Below are 16011 nucleotides of genomic sequence, written 5' to 3' on the forward strand. Positions count from 1 at the left end.
GCGTGCGTGTGTGTACGTGTATGTGTGTATGTGTACGTGCGTGTGTGTGTACATGTGTGTGTGTGTGTGTGTGTGTGAATGCGCGTGCATGTGTGTGTGCGTGCGTGTGTGTGTGTGTGTGTGTGTGTGCGTGCGTGCGTGTGTGTGTGTACATATATGTGTGTGTGAGTGTACGTGTGTGAATGTGCGTGTGTGTGTAAGTGTGTGTGCGTGTGTGTGCGTGCGTGCGTGCGTGTGTGTGTGTGTGTGTGTGTGTGGCATGACCCAGATGTGTGTTAGCGTGGATGCAGTAATTAGTCCTCCCTCCTGCTTAAACGAAGAGAGAAAAGACTGATTAGAGGCTTTATGAGACGATGTTGAGGTAATTGAATTTCTAATAGAACATTTACAATCATCTTTTTCAATTAAAGCTCCTTAATTGAAAGTAGATCTTGGTCATTGACTGGATGTCATTTAATTAACACACACATTTATGTAGGACACTTCTTTTGTCAGACGTCGCCCAACAACCTTCTTTGATTTCATCCACAATGGATGGAAAGGACTAGAATGAGGCTTCAAAACAATGAACACCATTTAAGCACAAAAGGCTAACTAGCTAGCTTGTTAGCATGTGTTTGGAGCACCTTCACTCAATGTAGTCCGACGTCACGTTTGGGAAATAAACCCCTGGACCGTGTACTGTCGCCATGGCGATGGATGTTGTGACCATGTGAGGGGTTAGCATAGCACGTAGCGCTCAAAGTGGGCTAACGTGCTAAACGGCGGCGGGTCACAGTGGACCTGGGAGTTTTATTACTAACGAGCTCGTCAGGATGACAGCAATTAGCACACGGGGCATTTTTCATATTTCTTTGTTGAATCGAAGCTGGATATTAGCATTGCTGATGCTATCAGTTGTGTTGCTAAGCTAGCATCGCTGCAGTTGTTATAGTAGTCAGGCGTTTGAGTCTTTTTTGTCCAACTAAACTGTTTTTTACGGCAAACACACAAAATATGCAAAATCTTCGACCAAGAATATTTTTCAAAGTGGAATATTTGATGTGACGTAATCGGGGTTGATGTGTGGGGGGGTGTATTGTAGCGTCCCGGAAGAGTTAGTGCTGCAAGGGATTCTGGGTATTTGTTCTGTTGCGTTACGGTGGGGATGTTGTCTCGAAATGTCAGAATCAGAATAGTTTTTATAGCCATTGTTTGAGAACGGGTTCACAAACGAGGAATTTTTCTTGGTGCAATCGAGCAATGTGTTTGTCATTCCTGTTTGGTGTGGGTTGACAGTGTGGCGCGTATTTGTAACAGTGTTGGCGTTGTTAATACGGCCACCCTCAGTGTGACCCGCATGGCAGTCAATCCACTGCCCTGCTCCCTCTGTCTCTGCCCTTCCCTCACGAGTGTTGCTGCGTGTGCACTTCTTCACAATTGGTTTCGTATTCAACTCCTTCTTAACCCTGAACGTACATTGAAAATACGAGCAACCTAGACACAAAACATTCAAGGCATTTAAGAAACCCCGCCCGGACACCCCAGACAGTCTCGCAAAAGAGGACATGTCCGGGGTAAAAAGGACATATGGTCAGTCTAAATTATGATGTCACACTAATAAATCAATACAAATCTCCAATAACCAATTAACAAAACCTGCTAATGAGGCAAGATTAGCCACACTTGTGCTGTAGGCTGGCTGGGGCGAGCAAATCAAGTGCTCCTTTTGTCCCACCCATGATGTCTTTGTAAACGTCCCCTCAGCTCACTGGGAACAGAAATGGGCAGAGATGGTTAGGGACCTCTTCACTATCTCACAGGGGAACTGCATTTATTTTGAATGTTGCTTATCATTCACAATCTTTATGAGGGACAAGAACACACTTTTTTTTTCTTTTGCTTTCAAATTGGTAATAATTGGTCCTTTGGAAATCTATCTAGCCTGTAAATTATTATAAAACTGCTTCCAAAGACTGCCACCAATATGTTCAGTAACCTCTAGAACAGTGTTTATCAACCACTGTGCCGCGGCACACTAGTGTGCCTCGAGATACAGTCTGCTGTGCCGTGGGAGATGATCTAGTTTCACCTATTTGGGTTAAAAATATGTTTTGTAAAGCAGTAATTCTAGTCTGCAAATGATGTGTTGTTGTTGAGTGTCGGTGCTGTCTAGAGCTGGGCAGAGTAACCCTGTAATACTCTTCCATATCAGTAGGTGGCAGCAGGTAGCTAATTGCTTTGTAGATGTCAGGAACAGCGGGAGGCAGCGTGCAGGTAAAAAGGTGTCTAATGCTTAAACTAAAGATAAACAAAGAGTGAGTGTCCCTAAGAAAAGTAATTGAAGCTTAGGGAAGGCTATGCAGAACCAAAGTAAAACTGAACTGGCTACAAAGTCAACAAAAGCAGAATGCTGGACGACAGCAAAGACTTACTTTGGCGCAAAGACAAAGTACATCCGAACATGACATGACCATCAACAATGTCCCCACAAAGAAGGATAAAAACAAGTGAAATATTCTCGATTGCTAAAACAAAGTAGATGCGGGAAAAGAAGACATGAAACTGCTACAGGAAAATACCCTCCCAAAAACAGGAAAAGCCACCAAAATAGGAGCGCAAGACAAGAAGTAAAAGACTACACACAGGAAAACAGCCAAAAAGTGCAAATAAGTCAGGGTGTGATGTGACAGGTGGTGACAGTACACCTACTTTGAGACAAGAGCTATAGTCATGCAGGTCATGTGTGTTCTTGTCTCTGGTAATGATTTTGAATGACGGGCAAACTTCCACAAAAAGTGTAGTTTCCCTTCGAAGGAAGACACTCTGTGTGCTATTTGCACCCAAACATCACACTTCAACACATCAAACAGCAACATCACTACAAACTGCACAAACTCACTTTGAATCATTTAAGGAATAATAGTATTAATACTATTATAATCGATACTAAATAAATAATTGTTCCTTTTGTGGAGAAGCAGGAAGTCAAAAAAAGACACCATTTTCAGAATAAACATGAAAAATGTTTCTTGTCACTTTGCACCTCTTTGCTGGTTTTATGTCTTTTCTGGTGGTGTTTTTTGTCAGTCAGTTAGCATGTGTTAGCATGAAGCTAATGTTAGCTGACTGATGAGCTGCTCCCTGACTCAGAAGCCGGGCGGGGTCGCCGTGTTTGGATGGCGCCGCGGCTAACGACCTCCCGGTCCGCCAGCAGGGGCTTGTGGGGATGATGTCATGAGGTCCCGCCATCACTTTACGCTCATCTTCTCTAATTGCCCCGCTCCTCATTTCCCTCTTTTTCTTGTCCGTCTTGACGCCTCCTAATGGGGTCGCCTCCTGGCGTCCTCGCTGGCGCCCACTTTCATCTGCTGACCCGCTCCCTTAAATCACGGCGCCATTACTTAGCCTAATGACTGTCGGTCATGTGACTCCACACTCACCTTCTGTCTGGCTCACTGGGTCGCCATGGCAACGGACAACATGCAGGTTGTTTGTGGCCAGTAAGAGGACAAAGAAAAGAGGATGTTTAGTTGCACGGCAACGCTGATGTGATCATGTCATCATTTCCTTATTTCTTGGGGTTTGTAGGTCTGGGCTCTAATTGGACTGTCAGCGCTTCTTCTGATGCAATCCAAGCTGTCAAACTTCTTGTCTTGTTATTATTAGCACTGCTTTTTGCTCCTCGCTACGCCTCGTCAACAAAACGAGTGAGGAAGCGCAAAGTTTACGTTTTGTTTGCTTTTCATAGACCGGGGGTCGGCAATTCGCGGCTCTCTAGCGCCGCCCGAGGGGCTCTCTGGAGCTTTTTCAAAAATGTATAAAAAATGGAAAAAGATAAAGGGAAACAATATAATTTTTGTTTTAATGTGGTTTCTGTAGGACAGGGGGCGGCAACCCATAATGTTGAAGGACCATATTCGACCAAAAATACACAAAACAAATTTAAAAGCCATATTACATAGAGATAATGTGTCAGAAGATATACATTGAATTAAGAGGACTTAAATGAAATTAAATTATCTCAAATATAGCTACAAATATAATGCATAATGATGCAATATGTACATACAACTAGCCTAAATAGCATGTTAGCACCGATTAGCTTGCAGTGAGCAAATATGTCTGATTAGCACTCCACACAAGTCAATAACATCAACAAAACTCACCTTTGTGCATTCATGCACAACATTAAAAGTTTGGTGGACAAAATGAGACAGAAAAAGAAGTGGCATAAAACACGTCCTAGAAAGTTGGAGAAAGTTGTACATGTAAACAAACCATGGTGAGTTCAAGGACCGCCAGAATTAGTAGGACAAAACGGTACTCGCCAAATACTGGAATCAGCATGTTTAATATAAACAGTGTGTTTTATAACAATTAGGGAGGTTTGTGTCATGTTTGTCCTCCTACAGAAACCACATCAAAACTAAATTTTTTTTTTTTTTTTACCCCCTCATCTTTTTCCATTTTTCATATATTTTTGAAAAAGTTCCAGAGGGAAACTCGGGCGGTGCTAAAGAGCCTCAGGTTGCCGACCCCCGCTGTAGGAGGACAAACATGACACAAACCTCCATAATTGTTATAAAGCACACTGTTTATATTAAACATGCTTCACTGATTCCAGTATTTGGCGAGCGCCGTTTTGTCCTACTAATTTTGTCGGTCTTTGAACGCACCCTAGTTTGTTTACATGTACAACTTTCTCCGACTTTCTGAGACACATTTTAAGCCACTTTTTGTTATGTCCCATTTAGTACACCAAACTTTTAATGTTGTGCATGACTGCACAAAGGTGAGTTTTGTTGATGTTATTGACTTGTGTGGAGTGCTAATCAGACATAGCTAATCAATGCTAACATGCTACTTAGGCTAGCTGTGTCAGGCTTTCCCCTGACAGTTTGTCTATGTTTTAGTTTGTTCCTCTGCATTGTCTGTTTCCTCTGTGTTTAGTATCTCCTGTCTTTAGTTCCTGTCTAGTGCTCTTATTTTGTCAGCTTCCTGTCTTGTTCCCTGAGTGCTGTGTTCCTCCTCAGCTGCGGCTGATTGGCACCTGGCCACACCTGTTGCCAATCAGCCTGCTCCTATTTGTACCTGCTTTGTCTTGTGTCAGTTGCTGGATAATTGAATTGTCATTCGGACTTGTATTGTAATGTCGTTGCCACATATCACTCTTGTCGTGCTACCTGTCGTGTCGTTTGTTACAGCTACTACCTGTCGTGTCGTTTGTTACAGCCACTACCTGTCGTGTCGTTTGTTACAGCTACTACCTGTCGTGTCGTTTGTTACAGCTACTACCTGTCGTGTCGTTTGTTACAGCTACTACCTGTCGTGTCGTTTGTTACAGCCACTACCTGTCGTGTCGTTTGTTACAGCCACTACCTGTCGTGTCGTTTGCTACAGCTACTACCTGTCGTGTCGTTTGTTACAGCCACTACCTGTCGTGTCGTTTGTTACAGCTACTACCTGTCGTGTCGTTTGTTACAGCTACTACCTGTCGTGTCGTTTGTTACAGCCACTACCTGTCGTGTCGTTTGCTACAGCTACTACCTGTCGTGTCGTTTGTTACAGCCACTACCTGTCGTGTCGTTTGTTACAGCTACTACCTGTCGTGTCGTTTGTTACAGCTACTACCTGTCGTGTCGTTTGTTACAGCTACTACCTGTCGTGTCGTTTGTTACAGCTACTACCTGTCGTGTCGTTTGTTACAGCCACTACCTGTCGTGTCGTTTGTTACAGCCACTACCTGTCGTGTCGTTTGTTACAGCTACTACCTGTCGTGTCGTTTGTTACAGCTACTACCTGTCGTGTCGTTTGTTACAGCTACTACCTGTCGTGTCGTTTGTTACAGCTACTACCTGTCGTGTCGTTTGTTACAGCTACTACCTGTCGTGTCGTTTGTTACAGCTACTACCTGTCGTGTCGTTTGTTACAGCTACTACCTGTCGTGTCGTTTGTTACAGCCACTACCTGTCGTGTCGTTTGTTACAGCCACTACCTGTCGTGTCGTTTGTTACAGCCACTACCTGTCGTGTCGTTTGTTACAGCTACTACCTGTCGTGTCGTTTGTTACAGCTACTACCTGTCGTGTCGTTTGTTACAGCTACTACCTGTCGTGTCGTTTGTTACAGCTACTACCTGTCGTGTCGTTTGTTACAGCTACTACCTGTCGTGTCGTTTGTTACAGCTACTACCTGTCGTGTCGTTTGTTACAGCTACTACCTGTCGTGTCGTTTGTTACAGCTACTACCTGTCGTGTCGTTTGTTACAGCCACTACCTGTCGTGTCGTTTGTTACAGCTACTACCTGTCGTGTCGTTTGTTACAGCCACTACCTGTCGTGTCGTTTGTTACAGCCACTACCTGTCGTGTCGTTTGTTACAGCTACTACCTGTCGTGTCGTTTGTTACAGCTACTACCTGTCGTGTCGTTTGTTACAGCCACTACCTGTCGTGTCGTTTGTTACAGCTACTACCTGTCGTGTCGTTTGTTACAGCTACTACCTGTCGTGTCGTTTGTTACAGCTACTACCTGTCGTGTCGTTTGTTACAGCTACTACCTGTCGTGTCGTTTGTTACAGCTACTACCTGTCGTGTCGTTTGTTACAGCTACTACCTGTCGTGTCGTTTGTTGCAGCTACTACCTGTCGTGTCGTTTGTTGCAGCTACTACCTGTCGTGTCGTTTGTTACAGCTACTACCTGTCGTGTCGTTTGTTACAGCTACTACCTGTCGTGTCGTTTGTTACAGCCACTACCTGTCGTGTCGTTTGTTACAGCTACTACCTGTCGTGTCGTTTGTTACAGCTACTACCTGTCGTGTCGTTTGTTACAGCTACTACCTGTCGTGTCGTTTGTTACAGCTACTACCTGTCGTGTCGTTTGTTACAGCTACTACCTGTCGTGTCGTTTGTTACAGCCACTACCTGTCGTGTCGTTTGTTACAGCTACTACCTGTCGTGCTACATTTTGTCCTGGTCGTCGTAGCATTAGTTAGCATTAGTTCTTTCCAGTTTTTCTGTTTGCTATCCACTAGCTTCCATGCTAAAGTTCCTTTTTGTTTTCTAACTTCCAGTGCTAGCTCCTTTAGTTTGTTATTCCGCCCACGTGCGTGCTTTTTGTTTGTTCTAGGTTCTCATATGCCATGGCTGCCTCCGTCTCTGCATCTCGGGGTTCAACAACAACTAACCCTGACAAGCTGTATGTACATATTGCATCATTATGTCTCATTTGTAGCTATATTTCAGCTCATTTAGTTTCCTTTAAGTCCTCTTAATTCAATTTATATCTCATGACACACTATCTGTATGTAATATGGCTTTTAAATTTGTTTTGGGGCTCCAGACAGATTTGTTTTTGTATTTTTCGTCCAATATGGCTCTTTCAACATTTTGGGTTGGCGACTCCTGTCTGAGGCGGACAACACAGTGTGTGATGTGACTTGGGCTCAGATGTGATGAATGCTGACTAAATGTGAGTTTATAGTCGACATGTTGCCAGACTAAATGTGAGTTTACAGTCGACATGTTGCCAGACTAAATGTGAGTTTACAGTCGACATGTTGCCAGACTAAATGTGAGTTTACAGTCGACATGTTGCCAGACTAAATGTGAGTTTACAGTCGACACGTTGCCAGACTAAATGTGAGTTTACAGTCGACATGTTGCCAGACTAAATGTGAGTTTACAGTCGACATGTTGCCAGACTAAATGTGAGTTTACAGTCGACATGTTGCCAGACTAAATGTGAGTTTACAGTCGACATGTTGCCAGACTAAATGTGAGTTTACAGTCGACATGTTGCCAGACTAAATGTGAGTTTACAGTCGACATGTTGCCAGACTAAATGTGAGTTTACAGTCGACATGTTGCCAGACTAAATGTGAGTTTACAGTCGACATGTTGCCAGACTAAATGTGAGTTTACAGTCGACATGTTGCCAGACTAAATGTGAGTTTACAGTCGACATGTTGCCAGACTAAATGTGAGTTTACAGTCGACATGTTGCCAGACTAAATGTGAGTTTACAGTCGACATGTTGCCAGACTAAATGTGAGTTTACAGTCGACATGTTGCCAGACTAAATGTGAGTTTACAGTCGACATGTTGCCGGACTAAATGTGAGTTTACAGTCGACATGTTGCCAGACTAAATGTGAGTTTACAGTCGACATGTTGCCAGACTAAATGTGAGTTTACAGTCGACATGTTGCCAGACTAAATGTGAGTTTACAGTCGACATGTTGCCAGACTAAATGTGAGTTTACAGTCGACACGTTGCCAGACTAAATGTGAGTTTACAGTCGACACGTTGCCAGACTAAATGTGAGTTTACAGTCGACATGTTGCCAGACTAAATGTGAGTTTACAGTCGACACGTTGCCAGACTAAATGTGAGTTTACAGTCGACATGTTGCCAGACTAAATGTGAGTTTACAGTCGACATGTTGCCAGACTAAATGTGAGTTTACAGTCGACATGTTGCCAGACTAAATGTGAGTTTACAGTCGACATGTTGCCAGACTAAATGTGAGTTTACAGTCGACATGTTGCCAGACTAAATGTGAGTTTACAGTCGACATGTTGCCAGACTAAATGTGAGTTTACAGTCGACATGTTGCCAGACTAAATGTGAGTTTACAGTCGACATGTTGCCAGACTAAATGTGAGTTTACAGTCGACATGTTGCCAGACTAAATGTGAGTTTACAGTCGACATGTTGCCAGACTAAATGTGAGTTTACAGTCGACATGTTGCCAGACTAAATGTGAGTTTACAGTCGACATGTTGCCAGACTAAATGTGAGTTTACAGTCGACATGTTGCCAGACTAAATGTGAGTTTACAGTCGACATGTTGCCAGACGTCGCCTTCTCTTCACGCACGTCTGCAACTTCCTCTTCTTGTTTTGGAGGAATCTGCCCGCCGGCGTTTCTGGAGTGCCTCAGCGTCACCTCCTCAAACGATATGTTAATCTCCTCTTGCACAGTGACTGACTGGAAAGTTCCCATCATGCACCGCTGTGTCGCCCTTTGTTGCCAAACTCCACCATCCACCCTCCTTCTTCCTTCTTTACGCTGTCAATCAGCAGCAACACTCCGTGCCAGCAGGGGGCAGCACGCTGGCAAAGTCCAGTCTTAAACACTGAAAACACAATCGTACAAAAACGGAACAACTTTTTACAGTAATAATGCAAATCGAAAGAGAATTATCCTACTTTCACACACACACACACACACACACACACACACACACACACACACACACACACACACACACACACACACACATGCAAAGAATGCGCAGTAATCCAGGTGGATTTGGGACAAGCTGTTAGCTCCCCCCCCCCCCCCTCTCCCGTGTGTCACAATGACAGATGAAGTATTTGACTGCAAGTATTAATTGGAGAAGGAAGGTTGTGTGCCAGCTGCATGAACCACTACATCCTTTTTACTCATGCACATTGGAAGGGAACATTCTGCCATGTTCTTGTCTTCTTATTCTGCTTCTTGGTGAGACTTGAAGGGAGAACATGTGGCGGCCTTACTCTTTCATTCACGCACTCAAAACCTTTTTTTTATTTTTTATTCACGCACTGCAATATTAGGCTAGGACAGGTTTTTCAATTCACACTCTTCCATATTTACATTTAGGCCGTTCTTCAATTCACGCATTTCCATTCTGCACATTTTTCAGTTCACGCATTGCTGTATTATATTTACACTAAGGCCATTTTTCAATTCACACACTTCTGTGTTTACATTTAAGAAATGTTTCAATTCACACGTTTCCATGTTTTACTCAAGCTGTTTTTTTCAATTCACGCCCTACATAATTAATCTTAGGCCGTTTTTCAATTCACACACTTTCATATTTACACTCACGCCATTTTTCAATTCACACACTTCCGTGTTTTACTCAAGCTGTTTTTTTCTAATCACGCACTACATAATTAATCTTAGGCCATTTTTCAATTCACACACTTTCATGTTTATATTTAGGCTGTTTTTCAATTCACACACTTTCATATTTACACTTAGGCCATTTTTCAATCATATTCTTCCGTGTTTACATTTGAGCCGTTTTTCAGTTCACACGTTTCCATATTTTACCCAAGCTGTTTTTTTCAACTCACGCACTGCTAGATCATGCTTGGTGTAGTTTTTCTATTCACACAATTCCATATTTACATTTAGGCCATTTTTTAAATTCACATATTTCCATTCTGCACTCAGGCTGTTTTTTCAATTCACGCACTGCAATATCAAACAGGCCGATTTTCAATTCACACAATTTCATATTTACACTTTAACCCTTTTTCAATTCACACACTTCCGTATTTACATTTAGGTCGTTTTTCAATTCACACAATATTAATATTTACACTTTAACCGTTTTTCAATACACACACTTCCGTGTTTACTTTTAGGCCGTTTTTCAATTCACACACTTTCATATTTACACTCAGGCCATTTTTCAATTCACACACTTCTGTGTTTACATTTAAGACATTTTTCAATTCACACGTTTCCATGTTTTACTCAAGCTGTTTTTTTTCTAATCACGCACTACATAATTAATCTTAGGCCGTTTTTCAATTCACACACTTTCATATTTATATTTAGGCTGTTTTTCAATTCACACACTTTCATATTTACACTTAGGCCATTTTTCAATCATATTCTTCCGTGTTTACATTTGAGCCGTTTTTCAGTTCACACTTTCCATATTTTACCCAAGCTGTTTTTTTCAACTCACGCACTGCTAAATCATGCTTGGTCTAGTTTTTCTATTCACACAATTCCATATTTACATTTAGGCCATTTTTTAAATTCACATATTTCCATTCTGCACTCAAGCTGTTTTTTCAATTCACGCACTGCAATATCAAACATAGGCCATTTTTCAATTCACACAATTTCATATTTACACTTTAACCCTTTTTCAATTCACGCACTTCCATATTTACATTTAGGTCGTTTTTCAATTCACACAATATTAATATTTGCACTTTAACCGTTTTTCAATGCACACACTTCCGTGTTTACATTTAGGCCGTTTTTCAATTCACACACTGTTTACATTTAAGGACGTTTTTCAATTCGTATGTTTCCATTTTGCACTCAAGCCGTTTTTTTAATTCACGCACTGCAAAATTAGGCTTAGTCTGTTTTTTTTAATTCACACAAACTTCCATATTTACATTTAGGCCGTTTTTTTAATTCACGCACTGCAATATTAAACTTAGGCTGTTTTGAAATTCACACAAATTCCTATTTATATTTAGGCGGTTTTTCAATTCACTGCACTCCCTCTCCCTCCCCCAACGTTGACATCGGCACTCTGACCCCGTATCTCAGCGACTGTGTCACAAACTTGGGTGTAAAGTTCCACTCAGATTTTAAATTCGAAAAACAAATCAGCAGCGTCTTTCAAAAAAGCTTTTATCAATTACGCCAAATAGCAAAAGTGAAACCGCTTCTATCAGGACATGACCTTGAGAAATGAATTCCCGCCTTTATCTGGAATGGTTTAGACTACTGCAATGTCCTGTATGTAGACATTAGCCAGGCCTGCAGCTGGTGCAGAACTCTGCTGCTGGTCTGCTAACACAGACCCGCAGACGTCAGCACATCACCCCTATATTAGTGTCCCTTCACTGGCTCCCTGTGCGTTATCCAATCAATTTTAAACTCCTTCTATTTGTTTTGAAATGTCTAAACAACCTCGGGCCAACATATCTCTCCGACCTCCTTCAGCCTTACTGCCCCACCCGATCCCTAAGATCATGTGATCAGCTGCTACTGAGGGTCCCTGACACGAGGCTGAAGCTTAGAGGTGACAGAGCTTTGGCTGCTGCTGCTCCCAGGCTCTGGAACCACCTACCTCTGAGTGTTAGACAAGCCTCCTCTCTTCCTCTTTTTAAATCTCTCTTAAAAACATACTTTTATTCCTTGGCTTTTAACACTAAGTGATATCCATCCTGCAATAGCGCCCCATTATACACCTGCTGTCAACCTGTTTTTATCTTTTATTTATTTATTTTTTTTTATCATGTTGCGTTGTGTTGTTTGCTCAGTCCTCGTATTATCTTCTAACCTGCCCATTGTACAGCACTTTGGCTACCTCTGTGGTCAATTATAGATGTGCTTTATACATAAAGTTGATTTGATTTGATTTGATATTAAACTTAGGCCGTTTTTCAATTCACACAATTTCATATTTACATTTAGGCCGTTTTTTAAATTCACGCTCTGCAATATTAAACTTGGGCCGTTTTTCAATTCACACAATTTCATATATACACTTACACCATTTTTCAATTCATGCATTTCCCTTCTGCACTCAAGCTGTTATTTCAATTCACACACTCCCATATTTACATGTAGTGAACTTTTGGATTGATGCACTCAGTCTTTTAAGTAGGTGACTGAGGTGTCAGTACAGGAAGTCGTCCCGCTTCCCGTTCCTGTTCCTCCTCTTCCCGTTCCTCTTCCCGTTTCCGTTTCCGTTCCCGTTCCTGTTCTTGTTCCTGTTCAGAGTACTGGCCAGCCTTTCAATCAAAAGCCTTCATCATTTTAAAAGGCTTTTTTATGTTGTTGTTTTCCCTCTCCCACAGGCCATGATGCCATGTTTGAATGCATGTTCATGTCTCCTTCCTTCCACTTCCTGCCACCTGCCACACTTCACCTTCAAGCACTGCCAGCAGCACAACAACAACAACAAGAGCAGCATCTCCCTCTAATGGATTGCTGCCTCCTGTCCCCTTTATTGGACAGCCATTAAAAGTCAACCTTTCTCCACTTCAGCACTCAGCCAGCGTCACTAACTGCTGACTCAGCACACGCCTCCTCCTTTATCTGCCACTGCTCCTCCTTCTCACTGTTAGCACCACCAGCCAGCACTCGCTAACAGAGACCCCAGGCAGCTAACTGACATTAACAATCACAAAGGATACAAAGGAGCTAACAAAGACAAGAACGCGCTAACAGACGTTAACCAAGTTAAAGACGACAAGACACTAACAGGTACATGAAGATGCTAACAGACAAGAAGACGCTAGCAGGTAGATGAAGATGCTAACAGACAAGAAGACGCTAGCAGGTAGATGAAGATGCTAACAGACAAGAAGATGCTAGCAGGTACATGAAGATGCTAACAGACAAGAAGACGCTAGCAGGTAGATGAAGATGCTAACAGACAAGAAGACGCTAGCAGGTAGATGAAGATGCTAACAGACAAGAAGATGCTAGCAGGTACATGAAGATGCTAACAGACAAGAAAACGCTAGCAGGTACATGAAGATGCTAACAGACAAGAAGACGCTAGCAGGTACATGAAGATGCTAACAGACATGAAGACGCTAGCAGGTACATGAAGATGCTAACAGACAAGAAGACGCTAGAAGAACAAAAAGCAGCTAACACACAAAAAGGCAACAATGGCTAACAAGGAAAAGAAAACAGCAACAACGAGATGGTAAAGGTTACATGAAGATGCTAACCGAAAAGACGTTAGAAGTGACAAGAGGCCGCTAACACACAAAAAGACGCAAACAGAAGCTAACTGAGACAAGAAGACGTCAACACATGCTAACAGGGACAAGAAGACACCAACAAAAAGACGCCACCAGGTATAAGAAGACACTAGTAGACGCTAACAGTGACAAGAAGGTGCAAACACAGACAAAGAAATAATAACGGACAAGAAGATGTTAGCATATGCTAACAGACACGAGAAGGCACTAACTGAGAAAAAGCTGCTACCAGAAAAAAGAAGACACTCGTGGACAAAAGCAGTGATAAGAAGGCGATGACCGAGACAAGTAGATGTTAACAGACAAACAAATAGGCTAGCGGGTACTAACAGTGACAAGAAGGTGCTAACAGAGACAAATGAACGCTGACAGACACTAACAGACGAAAAGAGGTTACCCAAGATGAGAAAATGCTAGCAGAGGCTAACAGTGACAAGAAGGCGCTAACAAAATATATATATGCTAACACACGCTAACAGACAAACAGACGCTACCGGAGATGATAAAATGCTAGCAGGGACGAGAAAGTGCCTAACTGAGAAAACGATGCTACCACAGATAAGAAGACACTAGCGGATACTAACAGTGAGAAGAAGGCGCTAACACATGCTAACAGACAAAAGATGCTACTGGAGATGATAAAACGCTAGCAGATGCTAACAGAGACGTGAAAGCGCAAAACTGAGAAAAGACACTACCAGAGATAAGAAAATGCTAGCAGAAGATAACAATGACAAAAAAGGGGTTAACAGAAACAAATACATGCTAACAGACCAAAAAATATGCTGCAGGAGATGAGAAAACGCTAGCAGATGCTAACAGTGAGAAGAAAGCGCTAACAGAGACAAAGTAAAAGTAAGAGGAGGTTCATGTGATGACAACTTGCTCACAGGAGTGTTTTTGTCTCGAAAGAAACACTTTAAGTACAACAACAAAATCATGTTCATCATGTTAGTCACTTTCATCTTCTTCCATCCTTCCATCCATTTTCTACCGCTTATTCCCTTCATTTCTAATAACATTCATCATGTTAGTCACTTTCATCTTCATCCATCCTTCCATCCATCCATTTCCTACCGCTTATTCCCTTCATTTCAAATAATGTTCATCATGTTAGTCACTTTCATCTTCTTCCATCCTTCCATCCATTTCCTACCGCTTATTCCCTTCATTTCAAATAACGTCCACCATGTTAGTCACTTTCATCTTCAAATGACGTCATGGCTGAGCGAGTTGTAAAGAGCTGTCAGCTGACACGTGTTTCCACTCTCCTCCTGCAGGGGGCAGCAACGCACATTGTAAACAGCAATAACCTTTGACCCCCCCATGAGGTCGCGGGGACAAGCATCCCACGTTACCAAGGCAACAGGATGACGTCATGTTCTCTCTGCCATTCTCTACGGACGTAATCCCGTGCATCATAAATATTCTCCATTTTAGAAGATGTCATCTTTGTTGTTGAAATATGCAAATGAGTATTGTAGTTGAAATATGCAAATGAGTATTGTAGTTGAAATATGCAAATGAGTCTAACAGTAGACTATTATGGGGTGTGGAGAGTGCTGACATATTAAGGTTGTTTTTGTTGGTGGTCGTAGTGACGTCACGGAAGGGGGGTGTACCTGATCTGTGACGTCACTTCTCCGCCAGCCTCCAGGTGGGGCCCCGCGCTTCTCTCGTGCGGTGGGCGGAGCCTGGCTGGCCGCGCTCGTGACAAAAAGCGCCAGGATGGAGCGCGGGAATTAAAGGCGCCTTTTCTTCTTTCTCCTCCTTGTTAATTGTAGCGTGCGCGCGCGTGATGGAGGAGCATCAGCGGCTGCTGCGCGCTCACGCACACGCACATGCACACGCCGAGGCTGAGGCGCGGGTCGGCATGGACGGAAGTGGAGAGATGCGAGAGATGGGCGAGATGGGAGACATTTTGCATGAAATCATGACCATCACGGACCAAAGTCTGGACGAAGCTCAGGCCAGGTGAGGCGACGCTCACCTTTACCTGCGGACGTCACCAGCACCACTTTGTCACTACTCTCACTCTTTCATCTTGTCAACTAGTATTCATTCATTCATTCCCACCTCATTGGCTCTCTTCTCCATCATGTTGAACATTCTTCATTTATTCAAATACATTTTTCTGTACGAATTATATATTTGTTTTGCACTTATAGTTCAATGAAACATTTTAAAATGACTCATGTTCAAGTTAAAGTCTCAATGATTGTCAAAAAGGATTAGGAATAATAATTATTATAATTAGTATGCTTTAAATATTTTGTACATGTGTAGTGTGAAAACTTAGTTTAAATTGCTTGTTGAGTTTAGTTTTTACTAATTGCTTCTTATCTAGTTTGCACTTTGTCTGTGTTATTATTGTTATAATAATAATATTATTATTATTATTATTGGCTTTTACCTAGTTTGCACATTGTCAAGTCAAGTCCATTTTATTTATATAGCACGTTTACAACTTTTAAATTCAAACGAAGTGCTTTATAGGTTAAA

General features: G+C 42.3%; 1 protein-coding gene across 4 annotated transcripts in view; it reads left to right on the forward strand.

Annotated features, from left to right (window-relative positions):
* The window catches only part of LOC133543503 (pre-B-cell leukemia transcription factor 1-like), a 71081-nt gene that overhangs the window by 9809 nt on the left and 45261 nt on the right, over positions 1-16011 (forward strand). For all 4 annotated transcript variants that reach the window (XM_061888095.1, XM_061888094.1, XM_061888093.1 and 1 more), the window contains exon 2: positions 15294-15483. In XM_061888095.1, the coding sequence (XP_061744079.1) occupies positions 15294-15483 (190 nt within the window). The remainder of the gene's footprint in view (positions 1-15293; positions 15484-16011) is intronic.

This window comes from Nerophis ophidion, linkage group LG26, assembly GCF_033978795.1.
Source record: "Nerophis ophidion isolate RoL-2023_Sa linkage group LG26, RoL_Noph_v1.0, whole genome shotgun sequence".
NCBI lineage: Eukaryota > Metazoa > Chordata > Actinopteri > Syngnathiformes > Syngnathidae > Nerophis > Nerophis ophidion.